The sequence below is a fragment of the Carex rostrata genome, chromosome 1 (genome assembly GCF_964058835.1).
Source record: "Carex rostrata chromosome 1, lpCarRost1.2, whole genome shotgun sequence".
Lineage (NCBI taxonomy): Eukaryota > Viridiplantae > Streptophyta > Magnoliopsida > Poales > Cyperaceae > Carex > Carex rostrata.
In genome coordinates this window covers 2,448,230-2,475,372 of record NC_135918.1, presented here as the reverse complement: position 1 = coordinate 2,475,372, position 27,143 = coordinate 2,448,230, and the positions used below count along the sequence as shown (strand labels likewise).

The window sequence follows — 27,143 nt, the reverse complement described above, 5'->3', positions numbered from 1 at the left end:
GTAGAAAATCACTTGATTTGAAAATTCTAGACCTTTCAAAAACAATGGTTTTATATCTATCTAAAAAACAATTCTAGACCTTTCATATGAAGAATCATGTTTAACGTTTAGGATTGACTGTTTGAATTTTGAAAATAAAGATACGAATTTATAGCATGGTACTATCCGTAACATACCATGGCCTCACTCATTCGAGTGTATATATTTTTTAAAAGAAAATTTTACTTTTTCACAAAATAAAAGAAGTCATAAATCATAAAAATCAAATTATATCAGTATAAATCTCAAATATTATTATGGTTGCTTTATTATCCTAAATGAAACATTCCATAGTAAATTAACTGTTGTAAGATAGATGTCAGGGATTTCAATAATTCGGGAAATGATTGTCAAAATTAAAATTTACGGACCCATCTGCCATGTAGCAAAAGTTTGGATATGTGTGGTATTAATTAAAACTTATATTTTTTTTTCATAATTATTTTTAGAATTTGATTAGCAGTGTGATATTTTCTGTTATTTATCTTTCAATTATAATGGGATTAATTTATTCTTATTTTTTCTTTAAAATTTGTATTTGTTAATAATTTTCTATATAATTTAAAGTAAATGTCATATATACACACTGTAAATTGATTTAATCTCAGCATACAAACTTTATATAATTGACTCTCAATATGTCTTTAACTCCATAGATCGAAAGTCTGACTCAACTCTTATACTTTCAATTGTTTCTTTATTTTTTCCATCCACTAACATTTCTCTGAGTTGATATCTGTTTATGTAAGATGTATATATACGTGGTTCAGATATATGTCAATTATAAATAATCATATTTTATCTGGATTTGTCTTTTCAGAAAACTCTCACGCCGTTTTAAAAGATAAATGGATAATAAAATTATATATATACTGAAAAAGTATATAAGTATATATATAAATTGTACTTGTAATGGCATGTCTTAATGATAGGGCAAATCCAAAAAATTAAGATGGTGGGTTGAATAAATATATGTTCTGTAAATTTATTTTATAAGGGTGCAAATAGTATTGTTTCTTGCAAAAATAAAAAAATTAAAAGAACAACAATGTTTTTTTTTTTTTTTATAAGAAGAACTTAGCCTATCTTGCCCGCTACTCATCCTCTGCCCCTGCTTAGTCAAACATGCTTCAATGGGTGTTCTTTAATTTTGCAACTAGCTAAATTGATAGATAATGTCTCCCATGTAAATTTATCATATCTTAATAACAAATCTTTAGGGTGCATTTGGATGAATCAAGGAATAGTTTAGAATAGCAGCTATTTTTAGGTTCGGAAGAGCCGTTGATCCAACATTTCATAGAAATAGCGGAATAGCAGTTAACCCGAGCTATTTCTTTCTTGAGAATAGCGTTTTTTTTTTTTTCACCCAAACGTGTTGTGTTGAGAATAACTCGTCAAAAATAACAACTATTCCTAATTTAGCACTATTTTTATGTCACCCAAACGTAACAAAGCTGTTGATCAGTTCTATACTTCTATATCGTTAGAAAATAAATATTTTTATTATCTGCTAGAAATATATAAAAAAGAAAACATCTATGAATAATAAATCATATATTCCAATGCAAATTCGGTGCACTATAGTTGGTCTGAGAGCAACAACACGTGTTTTTGGTAAACAAAAAAACCTTTAAATATTTCTCAATAATAATCCAATTTCATAATTAATTATATCTCATCAATAATGCAAAATATCACCAAGTTCTCACAAAACATTCCCATCTGCTTAAGTGGAATGCGACATGCCATCTCACCAACCAAATCATGTGCGATTCATAACAAATATATATATAAAAAAAAGTAAGCATAACAGATGTACCTAGACGTATGTTTGCCCAATGTAGACATTGGTATTTTTTCAAAAATCAATTTGAATGTTTTCATAATCAGTGTTTTTAAATACAATTTTGTTCATTCATGTAGAAAATCACTACATATTGCATATGCAATATGCAGTTATATATACATATTTTATTGTGACAGTACATATACAATTTTATTATGAATTGTTAAAAAATATACATAAAATAAAACTAATTTATAATACAATGATGTTCTAGCCGAAATTTTTACTAATACCCTTAAAAAAATTTATCAAATATGCCTCCTAAGTTTTTTTTTTTAAATGCTTGACCGCCCAAACAAGGAGCGACCAGCTCTCAGCACCACACAGCCCCCAGTGGGGCGGTATGATATAAAACCTTCTATATATTTATTGTTTTCTCTCTCCTACCCACTCAAAATTCATTCCAACTTCAGAGGAAAGAGAAATAGAAGAAGAGAAAGGCAATTTCGGACGATTTTTTGGTGACTAAAGGTAATTTATTTATTTATTATTTTTTTATTACTAATAACTTGTTATATATTGTTACAAATTGTTAGGAAATATTTAGAATCAATATCAATTGTCTAATCCATCACTGTCATTTGAAAGTGAAACCCTAGTTACAATGGCACCCAAAGTCGAAAAAATTAGAGCAAGAAGTGAAACCGAACGTGAGGAAAAAATAATACTTATTAACAATTTTTGGATGGGTGAAGCCCTCGCGAGGAGGAATTTGGAAAGTATGTTTTCACCTAGAGATCCTTGATAACACCAATTTATATAGCAAAAATCACTATTTTTAGTACGAAAAATGCAAAAAAGTGTATGCAAAGTAGCCATTTTCTCGAATTATTTACCGCAAACATGTTTTTAGTCTATTTTGGCAAATTTTGGAGAAAGCTGCGTATTTAAGCCGAAAATAGAGAAAAAATGTCATATTTAGGTCAATTCTGAAGGAAGCGTCAAAATAGGACATCACATGAAGCATGCAACACCTCACACAAAGTGTACAACATGCACATGGTGAAAACACAGAAAAATCGACTAAGTCAAGTGCCATGCAGATTGGAGTAGGCCGTATGCGGGCTCAACACCTAGGCCACACGGGCATACGGATTGGATCCGTGAACTGTCTTGGTTGAATTAAATCTCAATTGTTGAGCAACAACCTTCTAGAAGGACGAACTTACAGCAGTGGCGGGCCTGTTATGATTGGAAGTTTATATATGGCGATCTTATTTATAGTATTAGAGGCTAAAAATAACCTTGAAATGCTAAAGATAGCCTCCATGACCGCCTTAGCTACACCATTAGGATTACTATATAAACCCCTCATGTAATAGGATTTGGTGTGCATGTTTTAGTTGTGTAAGTCCAGAAATTAGAGTAGAATAGTGTGTAAATTCTAGAGTTGGAGAAGGGAAAGCGCTCGAAGTCCAAGACGAGAGAAGAATGCGTCATCTAAGGAAGAAGAATTTTCAATCTTCAAGGGTTGTGGTTATGTCTTTCTTATTTTATTCCTTTAATTTTATCATGGCTTTGAGTAGCTAAACTTCTCTTCTCTAGGATTTGAATGTATTGAATTCTATATTATTTTTTTATATATTTACTTTTCTCTTATGTATATTTGAAAATTTGTTATTCTTTGAATGTTATTGAAATATATCCTTGCATACATAGTTCTGTCTACTGTATGTCAATGTCCTCCACATACCAATAGGTGTAAGGTCATCATATATGGTAACAAACGTATATGAGTAAGTACTAAGCACTTCGGCTAACGAGGCTTGGCAGTGGTTCAAAGACTAGGGTTAGAACCCAGTGGGCTCCGTTGGCAGGATATAGATTAGATTGCATGTTGAATTATAATTAGAAATTTATTTATTACTTCGTAATAAGTAGGGTTTAGGATTATTACTTAGCGAGTAATAGGAGAATGTGATTAATTAGATTAGTGTGAGTGGTTTAATTACATTACATCCCGTGACAATCTGAATTGTTCCCCACAAGCCAACCTTAGAGTCAGAGAACCTTTCAAATACGCATAAGACCGAACCCTGGCATCCATAGGGAATTATAGTACTAATGTGCGGCTCTATCTGCAGGGTGGTTTATACCGTATGCGGGTTAGTGACAGTGTTGTATACGTGTAAACATGAGTGTCATAAATATATTATGAAATAATTAGAAGGATATCATCTAAAACCCTAGAGGTTCCTTATTTTCTAGTTTATAGCAATTAGCATCTCCACCTAAAACCTAGCCAGAGTAAACTGTAAAATCAACCTATACTTATTATTATTATTATTATTATTATTATTATTATTATTATTATTATTATTATTATTAGCACACAAACAAATAAACAAACCGGAGAACCTAGACTAGTATAACATTGTTAATCATTATAAGATCTATCCATGTGAATCGACACCCGACACTAATACACGGTAGGATTATACACTTGTAATCCGACATAGTAGAATTAGGGTAACTAAGTATATTTTTATATACTAAAAGTTAGTAATACTTATTTAGAGTCATCAATCTCGAAGAATTTCTTAGTACTGTTGATCCGTCAATTAGAGAAATGTGCTATGATGACTTGGAAGACATGAACCCTCCAACTGGATGGGGACATTGCTGCTTATGTCAGGTGAAGGGAGATATGGTGGATATGTTCTTTTGTTTTAACTGTGGCATAGTTGTTCACCCCAATTGCATCAATAAGAATGCAGATCCGGTGAATGACGCTCGTCTCATTAAGTAGGAGTGTCATGTGTGCGTCCGCCAGGCTGAGGATAAGAGTGGAGCAAGTTCCTCAGCTCATAAGCCATGGTCTGAATTCTATTGTGTCATAGTATTTTATGAACTCTATTGGCTTGTATAATTTTATGTTTGAACTGGTTTTTAATATCTGAATTTTATGTTGTATTATTTTATGAACTCTACGGTATTGTATTATTTTGTGTTGTGTCTGGATTATATTATTTTATGTTGTAGTATAATATGTTGTATATGAATTGTATTATTTTATGTTTGTTTTGTTGTTGAACATGATTAATAGTAGCAACCGAGGTAGATCGTCCAATCGTGGCATAGCGAGAGGAGTGTTAATAAGTGGTCGAGGTAGGAATGAGGAAAAAACATGCCCTTTTAAAATATGATTTGTTAAAAAAAATATTTTGTAGGCAGCCTATTCGGTTTGAAAATTTAGACGATGATTTTGTGAAAAACCCGTACGAATATGGTTTGAAAAAAAAAGTTGATGCAGAGCCTCCAACATCGAACGATGAGTTTGTTTCGTGTACTTATTGTTGGTTTGTACCGTAATCTACTTGTCTTTTTGACTAGATTTGCGAAACATATATAAATTACATTTTATAGTTTTCCTTCTTGAGATATTGTGGAGGTTCATGACAACAGAAGATTCAATAATTACACATTAATGATGAATTAATAAACTGTTGTACAACATCAAGGATATATTCATGAAGCACAAGACATTGGACAGCAGAAGTATCATCTCAATATTAGGATAATTAATCTGTAAAATTGGTAAAATAAGCTTGAGAATGAACTAAGTGAGACCTACCGTTATAATGGTCCAGGAACCGTTGTAATGGAATAAATAAATCCTTTACTGACGTGTGATAGTTTAAATCTATTGGAACCGTCACCTGACGGTCAATGTTCCAGAGGAATTCTGTTGTGGAAACCGTTATAAGGGTCAAGGACCATTATACACAAAATCTACCATTATGGTTCCCGGCAGTCTAAACCAGCATAAGTTGACATTCCATTGTAACGGTCCATGAACCATTATAACGGTCGGGTCAAATTACCTCGTTTTTATCAGCTCTCTATAAATAGAAGCAATACCAAGGTTTGGATAAGGACTCTAGCCGCCCCCAACTTCAACATTTCGAATTACCAGATCTAGAGAAAGCCGTTGTTGCTTGTGCACCACAACTTCAATATACGCAATCAATCTCAAGCTTATTCAACTAATTCAACAACTCTCAGAGTGATCCTGTGAGATCAACTTTTTACTTCTGACCCTTAGTTGCCCTCAAATATGTCCCTTGTTTGAGCGATCAGGGCATTTAAAAAAAAAATCAGAGGGCATATTTGATAATTCATTTTTTATGGCATTAATAAAAATATCGAGTGTTCTAGCCAAGCAGTTTATGTTTTTACCACATTTTTATAGGTCATGGGCTCAAGCCTTCTCTAAAGTAATATTTTTATGGGTCCTTTTCAGATTTGGGAGCAATGGAATGGATCGCATCTGCAGCCCGCATATCCGCATATACGGACGACATATCTGCATATGTTGCCTGCATATCCGCATATGTGGAACACATACTCAAAACCGCATAAGAAGGACTACATGGAATTATGGATGCAGCTATCGGTCGCCAACTGCATATGTATATGCAGTTGACCCCCATTTATTTAAAAAGTTGTTTGTATTTAAGTATGATTTTTTATACATTTTAGAGTAAAATGTCATGTATTGTAAAATTGATCTCTATTTTTCACAGAAAAAATTTATATGATTGATCCTATATGTGTTTGACCTCCATAATTCAAAAGTCTAACTCTATCCCTGACCATTGTAAAAAAATATGTTTCCTCTCACTTCACACTGAAATGTCAAACGAAATATAAAATATAAGAAATTAAACTTACTAATTAAGTTAAATCATATTTTCAAATAGATTAATTTATTTTATATTTACTCTATATATATAGAGTTCATTGTTATATGGAGTTTATTGTCATAGACAAATTTATTTTTCAATTTCACTCACCTTCGGACATATTAATTTAAATAATTACTTAAGTTGTTAAACGAATAAGCAACTATCTTCTTTAAATTTAAGTAGCAACCAAACTAAATATGATCATTAAGTTTATCTGATAATGATTCGGATGTCATTATGATTTGCTATTTGATCATATTTAAATATTTTTATTTAAAATATATGCAACTCTAGTCTCGCTACTGCCATCATGTGATGCATTATTAAATATATTAAGCTTCATTCATCTCGTAAGAATGCATTAATATACGAATCCAAATCTTAGAATGCAGTAGCTGAACAAATCTGTCATGCAGTGATACATTTTTATGGAATTGTACTTCTGTGAGTTTTCTCAACCGATATTATAGCAATCAAATTAAATCTTTACTTGCAAATTATAACATAGTTCTTCCAAGCAATAATCCCAAAATAGTATACACGCAACAGTGACATATAAAGCTTTCACCAAACAAAAAACTTGCAATATTATGAAAAGTTACAACTAAATAGTTTTTATTGATTCTCTTAAAAAAAATAGTATTTATTGAGTTAAGTGAAAAAAATGTCACAGAAAATCAATTATTTGCTACAAAATTCAGATCCTGACGATTTGATTTGTCATTTTATAAAATAGCAACGACCACAGGAAATAACAACACCTTGCTGGAATTCTTGTAGCTAGGTCTAAGGTCTGTTACTTGAAATAGTAACACTACTATTTGTGTGTAACTAGCATTTATCTAACAAAATAGAGAAAATTTTCTTGGGGGCCATGTATTTCAAAATGTGAAATATACAAAAGCATCTATTCATTGATCAAGTGCATGCATGATCGTTGGAGAATATGCAACACAACAAGGTGAATGTCAGTTGCCCCACTCTCAATGACGACGCCATGCATCGAGTGAAACGTGACTACATTTTAGGATTATTTTCTTGACATGAAAGACACGGAGAAATATTAAAAAAAAAAAAAACACTTGGTGGTTTCGCTTAACGCCTAGAGAACATGGTGCGTTATCTACAATTGGCGAGTCTCAAGTAGTTCTAGACCAACTGGTGTAGATCAAATGATTCGAGTTGTATCTAATTAACCACTATTATGTATTTATGTAATAAAAAAACGTTTTAGTGAGTTATCTGGTCAGGTGGAATTTAAACTATACCGTCCGGACTTTATAGCGACTTATTAATAGAAGTCTTTTTTTTTGTCTCCATATCCATTTGTCAAAGATCAATTTATTTCTTCAATGTGTTAACAATCAGGCCTGCCAGAGAAGTTGGCCCAATAAATGAAAAACATCTAAGAATAACGCCAATGAGAGTAACTAACAATGTAAGTTTGCTTGTGTACAAACTACAAAATAGCATAGCATTGACAAATTAACAACGTGAGTTTAAACAGCAAAAATCTGATGTTTCAATAAAATAATACATAGTGAGATCAAAGATCAGCAGAATAACACCAAGAGTAGAACCGTATGCCAACAGAACATAATTTGACATTGTAGTGATAAATATAGCCCAAGCATTTTTATACTTCCACCTCCCCGCTCATTCAAAAAGGCAAGAACAACTACTACCCAACAGCCCAAACACACTACAGTTATTATAGCCCTAGTACATCATCATCTAACCACAATTATGTCATAGATAGGTTAAAATATAAATTACTAGCAATGCTAAAATTATGCAAACATAAAACCTGTGGTAAAAGAGATCCAACTTTCTTCCCGAGTTTAAGCAGCTAAAATAAACACACTTTTAAGACCACAAAATTAAGCTCCATAATTAACACAACGTCCCTTCAAAGCTGTTTTCTACTACACATCATAATACAGAAACACCTACGCTACAAGAACAACATCAACTAATCCTTAATTAAGCACTACATGAGCGACATAAATCTAAACTACAAGGTAACTCCAATTCCTTTGCAACAGTTTTCTCTGGTGCACTTTTTCTATCCAGGAACTTGCTACACAGTTTGACTAAGAAACCATCCCAAAGAAACCAAATTCAGAAAAACTACCATCATCGCCAACAACTAACAATATGTCCAAAGAAGGCTCCCCTTTTCAAAACAATCACTGAAAAACTAAAAAGACTGCAAAAAGGCAGAAGGATAGTAATTTCTGCAAGTCTAGGCATCCTAGCATCTGAAAATTAATTCAACTTCAGCTGCGACAAAAGAAAGTTATGCCTAAGACTTGCAAAATAGAACTCCTCTACGTCCTGTCTGCATCTTTTTTAATTTTTCTTGTAACATTTTGAAAAGAGAGAGACTCTACAATGAGGGGCATTACATGACCAACCATCAAGCCCGAGCACGCTTATTGCTGCAACCAGGGCACTTGTACTGCTTAATGTGCTCAGCTCGGGCCGGGGTTATTTTGACACACTTGCCATGGAACCACTTCTCACAAGCATCACAGCAGATCCAGAACTCATCGCCAGCGTAGTTGTCCCCACAAGCCCCGCACAGGGTGTTCTCATGCTCGTCCTCGTTCTCTTCCCCCTCCTCGCCCCCAATATTGTCTTCACCTTCATCGCCCTCCTCTTTTGGCAGGGCCGGAGTTGGCTTTGCAGTTCTTGGGGGTGGTGCATCAGACTGACAACATGGAAATAAGCAATGTCAATCAACTTGTTTTATGATCAAGTACATGCAAATAAAAGAAGAGTAAAACCAAATGTTCAACTCATTGAAGTTATTAAAAAGGGGCATGCATTGATAAAATATTCATAATTATCTGAACCCTAATTGGAACCTATGTTAATAGGCTTAGTTGAATCAAAAACCCACCAAGCATATTTACATGTTGGTTCTGTAAGTTTTATACAATACAAAGTTAGGTGTCATTTGGTTCACTTCATATGAAGAAGTTAAGCGCAAATATGGTAATTGTAATTAACCTTTAGATACTTGACTGCTATTTATGCAAAAATAAAAATAGCAGTAGAATAATTAGGATGTCTTTAGATATCTAAATAATGCAGAGTTTATTACCTTGGAACCTGATTTAATGTTTTTGGTGTTACTTTTTGGTGTTTTCTCTTTGGTTGGCTTCTTCACTGCACCAGTCACAACTTCATAAATGGTGGGAAGGCCATTAATCATCATGAAAAGCCTTTTCCTGCAATGCAACATACCAAAGTATTGTAATTTGTTTGAATATATCTTGCTCAGTTTTCATAAACATATTTATTTAGAAAAAAAAAAAAAAAAACAGTGCCTAACCTGACTTACTCTTTAATAAATGTATTTATCTACATTGTACAAATACAACAACAACCAAGCCTTTAGTCCAAACAACATTGTACAAATACACATTGAAAAATATAGCTCTTTATATTTTTCATCTTAATTCAACATTTTCAATTTACTTAAAATTACCTTCTCTCGCTTTCTAAACACAGGTTACTACTTTAGCAATTAATTGATAATATAACCGCACTATAGGTGGGTTTTGATGTACAGACAGGCTAGAAACAAATATCTTCATACATGCATGTGCAGCACACAATATATGCTGGCACAAATAAAAAGCTACATCCTCTTCTGCATTACCTATCCTCTTTGCTGAATCCAAAGCGGGCTCCAAAGTAAAATGAAACCGAGAGTAGCCACGCATCGCTATGCACCGCCACAAGAGCCAGCCAATCCTTTTCATCCATCCCATCTCTTGCAAAATTAATTCCCAGCGCTGGTTCGGGCAGTTCAGGCGGTACCTCCTCTGCCGGCAAGTTCACCTCCCATGTCTCATTTGGCAGTCCATACAAGCACAAGTTCTCCTTCTCTGCATCAAGAATATGCCATGTCAGTATTTCACATAATATTTGGTTTGTTCCAGACTTCCAGTACTTGAACCTGAATTGGCAGTAATGCAGTGAGCCTGAAAAAAAGATAAGTACCAACCCCCCATTGTAAAAGGATGAACTTGACAGATATATTGGAGTGAAGATATTTTGTTCTATTCCTAAAGGCTCCTTTGCAAAGTCAATGATGGACCAAGACCAACCTCACCATCCCTTAATATTTAAGGCCACTTGGTTGCTGATTGCTGGTTGTTAGTAGGACCTGCACCGCTGCAACTCTGGAAGGGTCTCTACCAGATAACTGTAATGTAACACTGAAACTGGATGCCGCAATCATTGACCGCGACAATCCCATATTTTTCAGAAGAGACTTATGGAACAAAAGCACAGATATCCATCTTTGCTTAGTAGTCTTCATCATTTAATGAGGGGAAGTTACCCTAATTTACATTTGCACTCGAAATAAAATTGACTAGTCAACAAATTATACAATTCGAATTGGAGAAGATATCGGAGAAAATATTTTCCTCTTTAATTTGGTGGGAGTAGTTGTGTTGTACGTGGGCCCCAGCCTCTTATTGATAAAAGGAAAAAATAACTCTTTGGGACTTGGGTCAAATGTTTCTGAAGATGGATCTTATGTGGATGTATTATGTAGCTGGTAATGCGTTTGCTGCCTATTCAACACAGCTACTGCGAAAGCAACACGGGCTGAGCCACAGGAACACTGAAAGTATTGCGATGGGGCATTGGATAAGGAAAAAGACAAACGACAAAAACTCAGAAATTCCATGGCCTTAGGTTGTAAGACGCATTCAATTAGAATTTTTGTCATTAAACTAAAATTTTAAGGGTATCAACATTAATTTCACGATTACTAGGAACATATCTGTAAAATTCCTAATAATTATACAAGTGCCCGAAGTAAATTCCTAATAATAGAGAACTAAACACTCGGCAACGAAAAGGAAAGGGAAGACTGAAGAGAGGAAAAGCACCAAAAATTATAAATTAAAAAGAAAGTGAGAAAGTAGTAAAATAAATGTTAATAACAAATGAGACAAAACCTAACCTGGATCGCAGTCCTGATAAAACTTCTCGACGTCTGAAAAGCGTCAAAAGACAGGTAAAAGAACAATTTTCAGGAATTAGAAAATAAAGGCGAAAACTTTTCAGAAATTGGGATGAAATCGGAATCAATTTCAAGAAAAACCGATACCAGTAGTGAGGGCTTTGATTATTCCAGCGCGCCTAGCTCTGAAATCCTTAAAAACTTCCTCTGGCGTCCGTGGATTGTACGCTGCGCCGTCCATACTCGGAATTTTTATCGGAATTGGTGAGAGGCGAGTAGGAGAATTGTAAAGGAAGCAAAGAGAGAGACGAATTAGGTTTAGGGTTCTGGAGGAGTTGCTAGAGAGTTTGGAGAAGAAGAAAGGGGGTTATGAAGGGTTTCTTTGTTTTCTCCACTAGTCTCTCTTTTTGAGTGATTTCTCGTTTCGGGTTCTTTTGCGTTCACACCCCCGTAAATACACGTTTTTAATTACACTTATAAATGTGCATTCCCGTGATGCACGGAACTTGAAATGCAAACGAACGGCTGATAATTGTCCGATACTGATCGAGCGCTTCAGATTATGAAGTCGTTCCAATACAATGCTACAGCAAAAATCTAAATGACGGTCGGGTATACTAATGAAGTATTTGAATATTTTTTCTTTTTCTTTTTGAATGAAGTAAAATCTTCCCTCGATTTTCATTAACATGAAGATTCATATATTGTTCACTGGTACTATCAGACTGTACTAAGTATTAAAGCAGAGTTAATCTAATGGTATTGAGAAATAGCTCTAACATAAACAGATTACAACCTGATACAACTAAGAATTCACAAAAGCATGACATCACATTTGCATAACAAAAACATAACAGCCCCTACTAAAACTCCAGAATATTACAAAATACGAAAAATAAGCAGTAAAACCTCTAGAAATTAAGAAACTGCAAAAGTTTGCAAAGAGGAGCTGAAGCTACTGTCAGAATCTTCAGTAGAGCGGAAGCCAATCTGCTCCTTTTCTTGAGAAAAGGAGGACCCTCCTATTCTCCAATCCAAACCGTTCAACATCGATCAAACAGCTTCAATTTCTTTTTAACATGGCACGAATCTCAAAGCACAAATAAATCAGATGTAATTGAAGCCGTTCAATCGATTTTAAACGGTTCGGATTGGAGAATAGGAGGGTCCTCCTTTTCTCAAGAAAAGGAGCAGATTTCATTCTCAGTAGAGCTGGTATCACCACTTTTGGAACTGATCCCTGCTCTAAGCATAGAGATTGAAACCTGTGTAGCCACTATCTATGAAAATCATCAGTGTAAATCCTATCAAATATTTCAAATTATAAGAAAAAATTAGATTCAATTGAGATGTAAGATATAATTTTTTATTTAAAGCACAAAATCTAGCAATAGCTAAAATTTTTGCCTCTAAACATAAACATCCTGTACCTATTCTCCTTTAAAAATAATTTTATTTCTATCAAACCATAAATTTCATAACATATAATCTCTAATAATTTTCATTATATTAGATTCTTTTAATGAAATACAATAATTCAACTCTCAAAGATCACCAATAGCACTGCAGCCTAGGGCAAATCTGCGCAGGCTAGATAAAATCAAAAGGTATTTGAATATTAATTATCACAAATTATCAAAGTTCTAAATAGCGATTATAGCGGCATAGCGGGGAGAAAAAAAAAAAGCTATTGCGAATAGCGTAGCTGTAACCGAAGCTATCATACATAGCGATTTTTCCTTTTCAAATTTTATATTCTATATTTCTACTAATTATCAACATAATTAATATTAGAGAATTGATATAACAACTAAATGACAACTAATCTAAGTCTATACTTTTTATCGATTATGGAAATAAGAAGGAAAAAAAAATCTAAAAAATAACATTATTTAATAGTTCATACTTCATAGTATTACATATTATAATAGACAAAGAGCGATTAATTTTATAAGGTAAATGAAGTCAATATACATATTTAAACATTTTATATATTATAATAATAATCAAAATCAGCTTTCAATTGAAACGAACGATAATAATTTTACAAATTAATACTATGCGAAGAGCAATCAAAATGAAGAATTAATATTTGAATATTTCTCAATATAGAATGAGAGAATAAATCACAAATAAATAGAAGCACATAGTTTGGTTTAGCATACTTATTGTAGAAGACCATGTAGCATTAGAAATAAGAATAGAAGTACAGAAGTCTGTATAAATTGCAAAAAAAGTCCATGTAGCATAGCGGGTCACATATAGCGGTAACAGCGGTCGTAGCTGAGTTAGCGCACTTTTATCTCATAACTTAGTGTTTATGATTCATAAAAACTATAACGCTGCTATAACTAGCTATTTAAAACACTGCAAAATATTTAAAATGAGTGTGTGGCGAGCCAAATCTTACGTGATATTATGCAAACCATAATTCTGAATGCTTTAATTTTTTACTGCCTGTGGCTACAGAAATTTGTATAGAGTGAAATGAATCAGAACATTCTTTAATGGCACATATTTTAAAGAAGATTCCTACGATCTAAATAAATACTGAATTGAATTTGATCCGATTGAAATTAAATCTGGACCATAAAATTGTGAACTCCACCATACAGTACTGCTCTGATACAGATCCTGACCAGAGTCCATAGTCCATACATGCGCTGCGCACATTTTAAAGTAACTGTTATTATCAGATTTAGAGGTGCAAATTAATTGGATACAGACATATCGTAGTCAAATTATTTCCATATTTGTTATTATATATAAAAGGATACAAATGCATTGAATAGCAAAACATATCTAATATTAGATTAATACGATGCGGATTGCATATTATCAAATAATGCAGTTTTTTTAGTATATTTTAAATATTAAGATGTAATTATTGCATTTTTCGCAAAAGTATATGCGCATATTATATGTGTAATTATAAGGTTAATAACACAAACTTCATTTTACAAGTTTGTTGTTTGGAAATCACATATTTAGCCAACGTTTAATAATCATTAATTATCCTCTTGTTAATTAAACTACACCCAGGCCCCCGCTGGATTTTTCAAAATAGTGCTAAAAATCTGCTTTTCGGACCTCTGCCCCTCCCTGGAATTCAAATTGCCCCCTTGTAGTCCATTCTGGAATTCTAATAGATGGAACGGAGCTCATATAAACTCTGAGCGAAACAAATTAGCGGAGCCCAAATAGGCGCTGATCCCAAATATCGAAAATTAGTTGAACCAAAATATATATATTTTTTTAATTCAAAGGCAGAGGTTGCCAAGTTGAACCAAAATGTTGATTTCAAATGTCCTATAGATGTTGAATTGTTGATTTTTTTCAAGTAATTTAGGATTTTTATTATATTGATTGGTAGTTTTTTTTGTTATGTTGAATTATACCCGATAAGCTATTGGATTTGAACCCGATAAGCTATTTGCATCCGATTATTGCCCCGCCCTGACAAAAATCCTGCGTCCGCCCCTGACTACACCATCAAATTATAAAACTTAATATATAGAAGGTGAAATGCATGGAGGAATGCACTGCAAATAGTGGGATTTACTGTAATTTAGTAATTGAAATATAAAGATTAATAATTGAGTAATAACTAGTAAAATTATATATTAAATTTCCAAGATTGAATGTGATATATAAGTCTCTTAAACAGATATTTCCTATTAAAAAGATATTGAAATTATTCGTATTCAAATAATCACTTTATTAACTTCTTATTAAAGACAGTATATTCATTTCCATACCGCATTATCCATATTTTGTCAATATCTACATATATATTCGAATATGAATGGATAAGATTTAAATTTTTTGCACATGTAGCTACAATCATAAGAAAATCATAAAAGATGACTGCATGTGGAGTGGAATTAGATTTTCAAACTATAAAAATCAAACACGTATGGGTCAATTATATAAATTTTTTCGATAGAAAATGAAAGACAATTTTATAGCACCATAACATTTTAGTAAAATATGTAAAAAATTATATATAAATATTTTTTTTTTTAAATATAACCACATACCTTCAACTTACATCCATCTCGGGCTATGTGTAATTGTATGATATAAGTATAGTACTACCAAAGGCAGAGGTAGTGACAGTGTAGAATGGAGGTCAATTGATATTTATTTATTTATTCAAAATGAAGTGGACTTTTATTGTATAATTTATAGTAAAATGCTACATGTACAAGAAAATTGACCCCCATATTTTTTGTAAAATTTTATACTATTGACCACCATTCTTAAAATTAAAAAAATTGTGTATAATTTAGGAGATTTCTAATATCTTAGAACTTTTTTAATAAAAAAAAAATCAAAATCTCACAAGTAACACTTCTTATTTTTTATTAAAAAAAATTTACCCGATTTAAAAAATTTCCGCCTCCGGCCTACCACATGAAATAATCTTCACAATTATTTTAGACCTACATACCTTATTTTATTTTTAAAAAAATGTTCATTATGCAGACTCCAGCACCCATGACATTTTTTTCTCCAAAAATAGGTATACGACGTCAGAAATTTGGCGTGTACGTACCCTTCGGGTAATGCCATATATCTTGTTGCATTCTAGATTTGTATATAGTCGCAATTATTTGTAACAAACCTTTCTCTTGTAACAATTGGTCGGTTGTTAATATGTTTGATAATGTACAGAACAATGTTAGTCTATTTGCTAACGACAGATGGAATAACATTGAATTGAACATAGAGTAGAATCAGAGAACTCCGAAATTTTTATAAATACCCAAAAAAAAATATAAAATTACAGAATCTACCCACTGTTTGAATGAAATTAGAAAAATACCCAATCCGGTTATCCAATAACCGGATTTGTGACAAATTTCCGGTCAATGGATTCCCAGACTCAAAACAATATATTCGGTTAACCATTCACCAAAAAATTGTATTTTTTTTAAACAGAAATTTTTTTATTTTTTGTATTGAAATATTAGAAATATTGAATATATTTCTTTAAAAATAGATGAAATACAATATAATTTGATTTATTAGAAAGACTGCAACAAATAACCCGGATCAATATTTTTCAGGCCGGATTTTTCGCGGCTGTAAGAAAAATTAATATATTTCTTTATGTGTTATTGGAAAAAAAATAAAAATGCTTAGATTCTGAGTTATTGATCCCGGTTCAAAAGTCACTTCTATGTAATCTAAAAAATATTGTGATCCTTCTATGACATTTAATTTATAAAAAGTTGTATCTATTTTGAGAATTCTTTTTGAATAACAATTATTAAATAACTTAAAGTTTTTATTTTTGTTATTTTAATTGTATATTTGGAATGGTGAATGGTTGTAAACTAAAAAAAAATAGTGTTAATGTGATGCTAATAAAGATGAAAGATAGGCAAGTGCGACATCAATTAAAATAGTGTTAATTTAATTGTATATTTGGAATGGTAAATGGTTGTAACCTAAAAAAAAATAGTGTTAATGTGATGCTAATAAAGATGAAAGATAGGCAAGTGCGACATCAATTAAAATAGTGTTAATTTAATTGTATATTTGGAATGGTGAATGGTTGTAACCTAAAAAAAAATAGTGTTAATGTGATGCTAATAAAGATGAAAGATTGGCAAGTGCGATAAAAAAATAGTGTTATTTTAATGTGATCCTAAAAAAAAAAAAATTGACATAGAGATAGTAGAAGCGACATCAATTTTGTCAGATCGGAACTATGTGATGGAAATTCTATAAAGAAACATTTTTTTTTCTTTCTTCGCACACAAAAATAGTAGTTGTTTTAATATTTACAAGAAATAAAGAATTAACGCTGTTATAGCTATTTCGAATAGCTAAAAAATAGTAGTTATTTTAATAATTTTGCTATTCCGAATAATAATTATTTTGAGATTAACTACTATTCTCATCAATTCAAGCATAAAAATAGATTAAAAGGGTCTTGTAATGCGGTCAATGTTTCCTAACTGCTCTTAAAAAAATATTTTAATTATCTAATCTACAGAAAATAAAACAATTACCGTTAAGTTATTTCGCTGACAAAAGAATACAGTCATTTCAATAAAGGCATCTCGTCCCATACTTTTCGGCCATTTTTATTAATACCCTAAAAAAAAAGAAAATTTTAAAAATGTCCTCCGATTTCATTTTTTTTATAAATGCTCCGACCGTCAGGCTGATGGGCGGCCCAGAAATGCCACCAGACTGCCAGGCCCACGGGCGGATCACAGCACAAGCGGACCCCCCCCCACGGGCGGTCCACTCTTTTGTTTTTTGTTTTTTAGAGAGATCTTAGTATTTTTATTTAAATAATTTTGTGAAGAAAAAATTTTCTTGTTTAGAGTGTATGTCAAAAAATAAGACATTTAATATATTTATAAAGTGATGTCGTAATTCTTTATAACTTTGATTTGATTTTTTTTATGTTTTTGGTGAAATTTGATTTTATTTGTCAGTTGGATATTATAAGTCTAAATATAACACTAATTAAGAACTTGGTCTTTATTCAAAAAATTTCAAGCTCTGACAGCTTGTTGATCTTCTTCTCTTTTTTCGATTTTTATAATACACACACACACAGACACAGACATTAGACATATACATACACATACACACACACATACTCACACACATACACATACAGATACACATACACATGCACATACACATACACATACACATACATATATGAGATTCGAACCACAAAAGTTACGACATCACTTCATAAATATATCAAATGTCTTATTTTTTGGCATACACTCTAAACAAGAAAACTTTTTCTTTACAAAATTATTTTAATCAAAATACTAAGATCTCTCTAAAAAAAAAAAAAAGAGTGGACCGCCCGTGGAGGGCGGTCCGCTTGTGCTGTGATCCACCCGTGAACTTGGCGGTCTGGTGGTATTTCTAGGCCACCTGTCGGCCTGGCGGTCGAGACATTTATAAAAAAAAATGAAATTGAAAAGTATTTTTAATTTTTTTTTTTTTTTTTTTTAGAATATTAATAAAAATGGCCGCATAATTTTAGTCTCCGCATGGGAAAGCTAGGAGCCTCGAAGAAAAAGCATAAACTGAAAGCAAAAGCTTTCCTGGGTACCAACTTGTGTCCTTGTGTGACGAATCAATCCTCAAACCCCGCCAACAGCGCCAGGCAAATTTTCAAACCAAAAGTAGTCATACATTTTTAGGATAAGAAATTAATCATCTGTCAGACTGTCATCCAGCAAGAATTTTGGATTTTTTATCATATAGTAAACAAAAACATAGAAGACTTTAAATATCTTCATGTTAAATACCTCCGTTTATAATATATTTAAGGCAAAGGCTTCTATGGACATAAGGATCTATTTGTAAAATGAACATATTTTTAATTTCAAAGTTCAAACAGTCGATCCGAACCGTTCATCTTGTTCTCCATATTAATATGTGCTTGGAGACCAAATTTTACATTTTTCTGAATTGTTTTACTATTTATTAAGATGGGTACAAAATTCAATGGTCTGAATTTGATATTTTTTGTACCCATCTTAATAAATAGTAAAAAAATTCAGAAAAATGTAAAATTTGGTCTCCAAGCACATATTAATATGGAGAACAAGATGAACGGTTCTGATCGACTGTTTGAACTTTGAAAGTAAAAATATGTTCATTTTACAAATAGGTCATATCTAACGATTTCACTTTGATATTTAAGTTATAAATTGCAAGTTATTGAACTTGAAAAAAATAAAGCACGATAAAAGCATAAAAATGGTGACGTTCAATCCTTCTTAGTTTTTTTTCACTATTTCTGTCTTTTACTCCCCGTTTTGATTTTGACGAATAGAAACTATGCAAGAAGAAGAAACATAGCGGGTGTTTATTTTATATTTCCTTGCTTTCTTGTCCCTAGCGGTTTTTTGGATTTTTTTCAAAAAACATTTGAGTTCCAATTACACTCTCAACCAGTGTTTTAAAATGCGGCCGCATGGATCGCATATGCGGTCAGATATGCTTATGCAGTGGTCTTCTGCATACAGAATCTCATGCAGTCAAGTTCATGCAGTTTTGAATATACAGACACATATACGGTCCATACAGACTTGAAATTTAAAAGCCTAAAAGTTATTTTGTGGTGGAGGAAATTATAATTTATAACCTTTATAATATGGTAAAGAGCACAAACCACTAGATCAAACAAGTCTCCATATTAATGTTTTTGGAGACCAAATTTTACAATTTTTTGAAAATTTTTTACTATTTTTTTAGATAGATAGAAAATCAAATATCTGAATGGTGCAGAATTTTTTAGATCAAGTGATTTTCTACCTATCTAAAAAAATAGTAAATTTTTTTCAAAAAATGTAAAATTTGGTCTCCTAACACATTAATATGGAGAACAAAATGAACAGTTCGGATCGACCGTTAGGATTTTGAAAACTCGAATATTGAGCCGTAGCACCGTAGTCCTCTATGCAACCCATAGCACCGTAGCCTTACTCTATCTATAATTCTTTAACAAAGCATAGTAAAACCGCATATGTACTTCCACATACAAATCCGCATATGTGGCCGCATTTCGCATATGCGGTATGCAGTGGCCTTCCGCATGCATGAACAAAACCGCATTTTAAAACAATGCTCTCAACAAAAGTGAGAAGAGATCCTCTAACAAAGAGTTGTACAGATCTTTTATCTAATTCAAATCTGATTTTCAACATTTTTTTCAAAAACGTAGGAACTTCAAAACTAGCTAATGAATTCGAAATTTCCAAATAAATAAGAACGTAAATATTATCACCATCCCTCTTATTTTGTTTATTATTTATTTTTGAAACATAGTAGGTCCAGATTTCTATTTCCACATTTTAAAAAGTTAAAGACACTAATAAAAATGTTTAAACGAAAAGACCATAACAACTATATAACATAAGCATAATAAAAAGATCAGTAGAAAGCTAAAAACTAGAAACAAAAAAAATGTTTTCACTCTGGTATTATATTTATAATTTGGGTAATAATTTCACTCGTATGATAAAAATCGTCTAAATTTCATTTGGTACAAGCTTCGTCCTTTCCATCGAAACAAAACGATGTATATTTGAATAGTGAATTATTTACCAAATTTATAAATAATAAATAAATCTCATACTAAATGCGAGCGTCAGGTTTTTTTTTTTATAGAATTAGACTGAGTTCATGTCAATGAAAGAGAGATGGAATTTTTTAACCAATAGTTAATACCATCCTATAATGTTAAACAGTGTTGTAAAAAACGGTTTTAACGGCCGATTAAATGTCTATTTAATTGTTAAGGCGGTCAAATCATTACGAATATACTAATCGAAGGTATGTTAATAAATTTTTCCGATTAATCGGCCGATTATTCTCGATTATTCCGTTTATTCTAATTTATTTCCGTTCATTCCAGTAAAAATTTATTTTCACATTGTTTTTCCGTGATTGTGTGTAATAATAAGTTTCATAAATCATACATTATAGTTTATTTGTGTTTGGATATACATCTAATATTTGTATATATGTTTACATTTGAAATTGAAATTAATTCTTCTAATTGTGTTCTAAATAGTGCGCTAGCGACACAATAGCAGCGCTATAGTGTTTTCAGACCTTAAACGCTACGCTATGGGATAAAAGTGCGTTATTTCAGCTACGACCGCTATAGCTATAATAGCGGTCCTCTATCTGCGCTACACGCTACACACTATAACGGATGCTATGCTACATAGGCTCTTATATAAAGATATAAAAGTTCAAACTGAAAATTAATTTTAAAGATCATTTTTTTCAATGTCCAAATTAATTTCACTTCTAAATAGAAAAAAAGATAGATAGTTTATTTCATGATATCTATGTTTTTTTAATTGAAAAATATATAATTTATACCATGATGTTTAGGTTATTTTGAATGGAAAAAGATAAATAGTTTATGATATTATTAGAGATATTATGAATAGTAATTTGGACTTTGTTCTGGTTCAATATAAATATTCTATTTCCTTAATTAATTTTGTGTTATTTATTGATCTATTCACAATAGCTTTTTTTTAACCTTTCCGCTATAATGCGATAATCGCTATTTAAAACCTTTGATTATTTATATAACATATATTATTTACTGATGTAATTTTTTCAATTAGTATGACATGTTCATATATGAAATTTAGTTATTATCATCAACTAAATTTAGTGATTTTATGATGGAATGTTTGATTTCTTTCAAATAATATGTTGTTAGTATTTGAAAATGCCTAATTTTCGAATTTATTTTTGCATTAAATAAATGTGTTACTTGTACATGTAAAGTGCGTATGCATTGTTAAGAAGAAATAAGCGTAGTATTATATTATAATAATGGAACTAAGTTATATTAAATTTATAAATTTATTTGATAAATTTGATGAGTTAAATAAATTATTTTTAATTAAATATGAATATATACACATAATTTTAATAAAAACGATTAATCGAATGAATAATTTCAATTAAACTGCATATCGATTAATCACTTGACGGTACCCAACTACCTGACTAGCGCATACCGTTATTTACAACATATTGAGTGTTGATCGTGCACATCCAACCGATTTAAAATACCATTTTAATTAATTTATCAAGCATGTACTGTGCATCCGAATTGAACCAATACCTAAACGAAACAATTGTACTCACCGCGACATTTGAGTTGAGTTGAACCGACCTACGCTTCATCTAATTTGACTCAAAATCCAAATTGATTCGATCCAGAGATGACCCACACCACACCACATCAGATACAAATGCACATCTCTGAGATATCTCAAACTTTAAATCCCGACCGTTCAAATCCTTTCTGTAAGAATCTCAAAATACAATAATACTGAAGTCCGCATTCTGAATAGGCACCAAGAAAATTTAGCCCGACTTTAGATAAACTGAATAGGACCGTTCAAATCTGTTCAAATCCTACGTGGAAAATCCGAACCGTTCAAATCCTTTATGCAAGAATCTCAAAACACAATAATACTGACCCCCGCATTCTGAATAGGCACAGAGAAAATTTAGCCTGACTTTAGATAAACTGAAAAATTGAGATATCTCCGAAGATAAGAACTAACCAGATACGACCCGTACAAGGAACTTGACTGGAACCCCAAACCAATCCAAAGCAAATGGTGCCACATTGATAATAGTTTTTAGCTTACTAATCTGAACTCCCTAACCTATTATTATTACTATACATAATACTCGACTATGTAGCACATTGTTACATCCACGGTTTCATAATTTTTCAGCTATGCAAGTACCAGCAAAAACACTATACATGAGAGAACAAAGAATAACACAGTTCCACCACAAAAGTTAACTGGGAGCTAAATCAAACAAATAAACTACAAGAAACCTCCGGACTAATGGCTAAGAAACTAACAACCACATTTTGTTATTTATATATTTTTGTTTTATACTAAAACAAAATTTGGCCATATATGATGCACATACGGCATCATTTCTTGTCTCCTTAGTATTCCCTCTCGTACTATCTGAAATAATGACTATACAGACAATGAATGTCCTGCACAAGGGACAAATATAATAGCTTGTATTAGATGTAGCAATGAGTGGATTTAGGCCAAGTTCAGCTCAGGTCAGCACGGGTTTGCCAAAATAAGAAAGAAAAAAATTGCAGGCTTAAGTCACACCAAATCAAACTGAAGAGTTGGTATCGCTAAATTCACAAAATAAGACTTCTTTGGATACTAAAGTTCTATTTTCTTTTTAAGTGTTTCTTGATGAAATCTTTTTCGGTGTTAATAGGGCATTTTTTTTTTACTTTCAATAGAAGTTTTAATACATGCTAATCAGACTGATAGGAACCTGAGAATTTGGGACAACAAACCTTGACCCAAAAACTGGTTTGGTTAGCCAATAATTCCAAACTACCTTGTATGTCTCCTCACTTAACATGACTTCTCCATCTTCTAAAAATGCTCGCCCATTTGGGTTTCAGCAAACCAACTACAAAGCTCCTACCCTATTACCTATGCAAAATAAAAAATATAATGTCAAGAGAACTTTATGATATCAGAAAGAAAAGAAGGAAAAAAAGTGACCCTAGCCTCTAACAATCCCTCATTTCCTCCAAACTACCAAATAACTCCTTTACCCTAAATAATGGAGGCACTTACAAGGGATGAGAGCAATTTGAAGTATCTCCAAAAAAAAAAAAAAAAAAAAAAAGTAAAGCAAGACAACATAATCATTTGTAAGAGAACAAGTAGTGTTTACCGTGTAATAACCCAAACCATACAAGATTAAAATGCTAAGAACAAGACAAAATGGACGGTGTCTGGAATATTAAAGAAATTTGAGCAGAATCTAAGCAATATATTCACGCCTTATGATGGTAAATCAATTCTCTCTCATTTACAAAATTCTACTCGAAACAAAATTTTGGAAAACAAAAGGGCAAAGAATGGTAAAATATACTTTGTTAAATGGAATGTCCCATTCTTTGCAGATCGAACATCTTGAAGTGCCTTGCACAATGCTGATTTGGCAACCTTATACACCGCCTGGCATGTGGCCCCCTCCTCGGCAAGCCGAATTGCATCTCTACACAAATCGTCCACCCAGTTGCTAGCCAGATTCAGATACAATGCATTCCCTTTGGCATTCCTACCCCACCTTTTAAGGTAATAGCCTTCTGGCATCAAGAGCTCACCAGCAGCTATGAAAACCCTCAAAGCATGGCAGCACAGTATTCCCGTATTTTCAAATCTTAAACAATTGCAGGTTAAATTTTTTTCAGATGGGTTGTAACTAACCATGTGTAAGTTGTTAGTATCACCAAATCTAACAACACGATATTTGCAGATCGGTCCCTGCTCTTCGAAAATTTCAGCAAAGAAGCCTGACGATTCAACAAGCTCCTTTTGAAAAATATCAAAAATAGTTCTCGTGTAAACCTCAGAAGCTTGTTTCTCCATAGGTGATGGGGTTTTCATAATGGGTCGGGCTTGTATAGTTAAAGCATCTGCCTGTATTTCCTTTTCGTACTGATACACCATTGCCTTGTCAAATTGAGTGACCAAATCACGCAAGGTGGTGGTGGTTATTGAATTCCTTTGAAAGAACTTTTGCATAGTTTCTGGCTTTATGCCATCAGAAACCTCCCCAAAGAATGTATCCTTTAGAAAAGCTGGGACCCACTTACACCGTATATTATAAAAAAACCCTAACCAGAAATTCTCAGTCAGATTGTACCGTTCCAAGAGGGACCCCCAGCCAGATTCAAACTGATTAGGGGTTTCAGACCCTTTTACAACACGTTTCAGCTCAGGCTTAAAATCTGGGTTTGAGGCATAGACATCAGAAAGCCTCTCTTTTAAACAACTAAAGATGTCTCTTTGGCAGAACCTGTGTTTGACATCTGGGAAAACCCTAGAAACTGCTGTTTCCATTGGCTCATTATAGCAGGTGGTAATGGAGGTGGGCTTGTGGCAGCTCATGAGAGTGCGCCATGTGTCAAACAGCCATGTGAAGGATTCTTCAGTCTCTTCAGTTATGAAAGCACAGCCAAAGACAATCAGTTGCCTGTAGTTAATTGGAAACTAAAACTAGGTTAACAACAGAATTTCTGGTAGTTTGATCCAGCATAGTATTGAACTGCACCGACTGTTATCTTATGGTTCCATATTTGATCAAACATTTCATAGTTTTCTTTTTCTTCTTCTTCGTCGTTAAAAAATTGTTTGGTTTTCGGTTGTACAATGGAGGCAAAGTGAGGCTAAATTGACGAAAATTCAAAGCTAAAGGATTCACCAGATTAAGGATAGACATGTCAGGCTATGCTGGATATATTCAAAGCTTAATCAGTTAAAATTAAACTTATTTGAGGAAAATGGAACGTGCATCGGGACATCACTAGATTAGGTGTATAGCAACAATCAATAGGAAGCATTGGATCTCCATTTTGAACTGAAGATTACAGATGCATATAATTGGGTTTGAACAATTGGAACCATAGCAGTACCTTACCATAATGCTCATGTATTGACACAATTCTAGTACCTGTGGTGATTGAAGCCTGTGAAAGCCGCAAATGGGACAGCCCGCTTGTTTCTCTTACAAGTCATATCAAACGAAACAGCATCCCCAAAGTAAGTGTATGCCATGCGTGATCTACAATCTGCCCAGAACAAATTCCCTATACAATTATTGCGATCCAGTTGGACCGCATAAAAGAAAGCTGGGTTGTCACATTGCATCTTCTTGAAGTATTCTAGAAGGCTTTGTGCAACGCCCCCTCCTGGGCCCAGCCCATTCTGACGTGGCGGTACAGTGTCAGCGCCTGTCAGAAGTGGATCCAATGGCTTCGTTGGGAACTTCTTCTGAGGAGAGGGGTCTGAAAGGAGGCCCAAAGGGTGACAATGTTCTAATACAAATCTTGAGATGTACCAAGGCCCATTATTCTCACGGCGGTTCACCTGGAATGAGTACTATACATTATTACCTTAGTTAAATGAAACATTCAAGCGCACTGATATTGCTATAAACTTACAATTAAATGAAAATGATAGTGCTAATTAATGGGCAAAATTTCAGACTGTTGTGAATCGGTTCACGAGTGTTCTTGCAATAATTTGTCACAGGCTCTCTTTAAATGGATTTTAAATTAGACATATATTACATTTGTCCATAAAGTCTAACATTTATGCATAACCCAGCAAAACTGGAACTGTATTATAAACCTCCACTAACAAGAACATCATGGTAGCTTCCTCTCGCTAATTCTTAAAACAAAAATCCTTCATCACTGAGAAGAAGAGAAAAAAAATGAGCTAACAGGTACTATGGGCATTCCAGTAAAACAAAAATAGGCATTTGGGTGTTGAATATTGTCTTCGTACTTAGCTAAATAATTGCTAATTCAGATGTTTTACAAAAAACCATGCATGACATTTAAGGAAAAAATGGAATTGCTTGTAAACTCATGAATTCATCAAGTAAATTGTCTAAACACCAAAAATCGTCTACAATCATGCCCAAATTTAACATCTGATACACTAATTTACCAATTTATAACCTGGAGCATGGCGTGGCAGCCTTCACGGGAGGAAGTGCGGTTGCGTCTCCTCTTGGTAAGGTCGAAAGGGTCTTTCTTGCTCGGTTGACCCTGGCGGGAGCACACAAACCGCCGCATGATGATGGCGTCGCTGAGCCGGGAAGTGAACGATTTGCTGTTCCTGACCCGGAAACCGACCCGCTCCGCATGAGCGCTGTAGAAGGAGCGCGCTTCCCCAGAAGAGACGAACTCCATGCCGACGCGGGGAAGAAAGGGATCTACGTCGGCGGCGAGGGACTCATTGTGAGAGGAGGATGGGGTAGGGTCGTCGGATTCAACGGCGGTAGGGAGAGGCGCGTTGGATTGAGGATCGAGTGGGAGTAAGGTGGAAGTAGAGTTGGGGTCGAAAGCCATGTTTAGGGATGGGGTAGTGTCAATGGAGTTCATGGAAGTGGAGTTGGGGTCGAAAGCCATGGTTAGAGTTGTTGCAGTTCGGACTTCGGACTTTGGAGTAAGGCTCTGATCGGAGAA

At 33.2% G+C, this 27,143-nt stretch overlaps 2 protein-coding genes across 2 annotated transcripts; both read right to left on the bottom strand.

The window, feature by feature from the left end:
- Positions 1-8,462: 8,462 nt before the first annotated feature.
- LOC144551712 (PHD finger protein ALFIN-LIKE 8-like) lies at positions 8,463-11,984 on the bottom strand. The gene is made up of 5 exons (XM_078299788.1): positions 11,714-11,984; positions 11,567-11,599; positions 10,247-10,475; positions 9,686-9,812; positions 8,463-9,289 (listed from the first exon to the last, which is right to left on the bottom strand). Exons 1-5 carry the CDS (start codon positions 11,805-11,807, stop codon positions 8,996-8,998), a joined length of 777 nt encoding a protein of 258 aa, XP_078155914.1. The 5' UTR covers positions 11,808-11,984; the 3' UTR covers positions 8,463-8,995.
- A 10,679-nt stretch (positions 11,985-22,663) lies between these two features.
- On the bottom strand, positions 22,664-27,143 carry LOC144551702 (protein FAR1-RELATED SEQUENCE 9-like). Its single transcript, XM_078299778.1, has 5 exons — positions 26,634-27,143; positions 25,619-26,034; positions 24,035-25,141; positions 23,489-23,586; positions 22,664-23,120 (listed from the first exon to the last, which is right to left on the bottom strand). The coding sequence occupies exons 1-4, from the start codon at positions 27,084-27,086 to the stop codon at positions 23,583-23,585; spliced, it is 1,980 nt and encodes a 659-aa protein (XP_078155904.1). The 5' UTR covers positions 27,087-27,143; the 3' UTR covers positions 22,664-23,120; positions 23,489-23,582.

What these genes read in the sequence shown, in the direction of transcription:
- LOC144551712 (XM_078299788.1), bottom strand. Translation starts at nt 11,807, where the DNA reads ATGGACGGCGCAGCGTACAATCCACGGACGCCAGAGGAAGTTTTTAAG. An exon ending in TTATCAGGACTGCGATCCAG is followed by an intron (nt 10,476 to 11,566) that starts GTTAGGTTTTGT and finishes TTCTTGATGCAG; the next exon opens with AGAAGGAGAACTTGTGCTTG. An exon ending in ACATTAAATCAGGTTCCAAG is followed by an intron (nt 9,290 to 9,685) that starts GTAATAAACTCT and finishes CCATGTTGTCAG; the next exon opens with TCTGATGCACCACCCCCAAG.
- LOC144551702 (XM_078299778.1), bottom strand. Translation starts at nt 27,086, where the DNA reads ATGGCTTTCGACCCCAACTCCACTTCCATGAACTCCATTGACACTACC. An exon ending in GCTGCCACGCCATGCTCCAG is followed by an intron (nt 26,035 to 26,633) that starts GTTATAAATTGG and finishes TACTCATTCCAG; the next exon opens with GTGAACCGCCGTGAGAATAA. An exon ending in ACAGGCTTCAATCACCACAG is followed by an intron (nt 25,142 to 25,618) that starts GTACTAGAATTG and finishes AATTAACTACAG; the next exon opens with GCAACTGATTGTCTTTGGCT.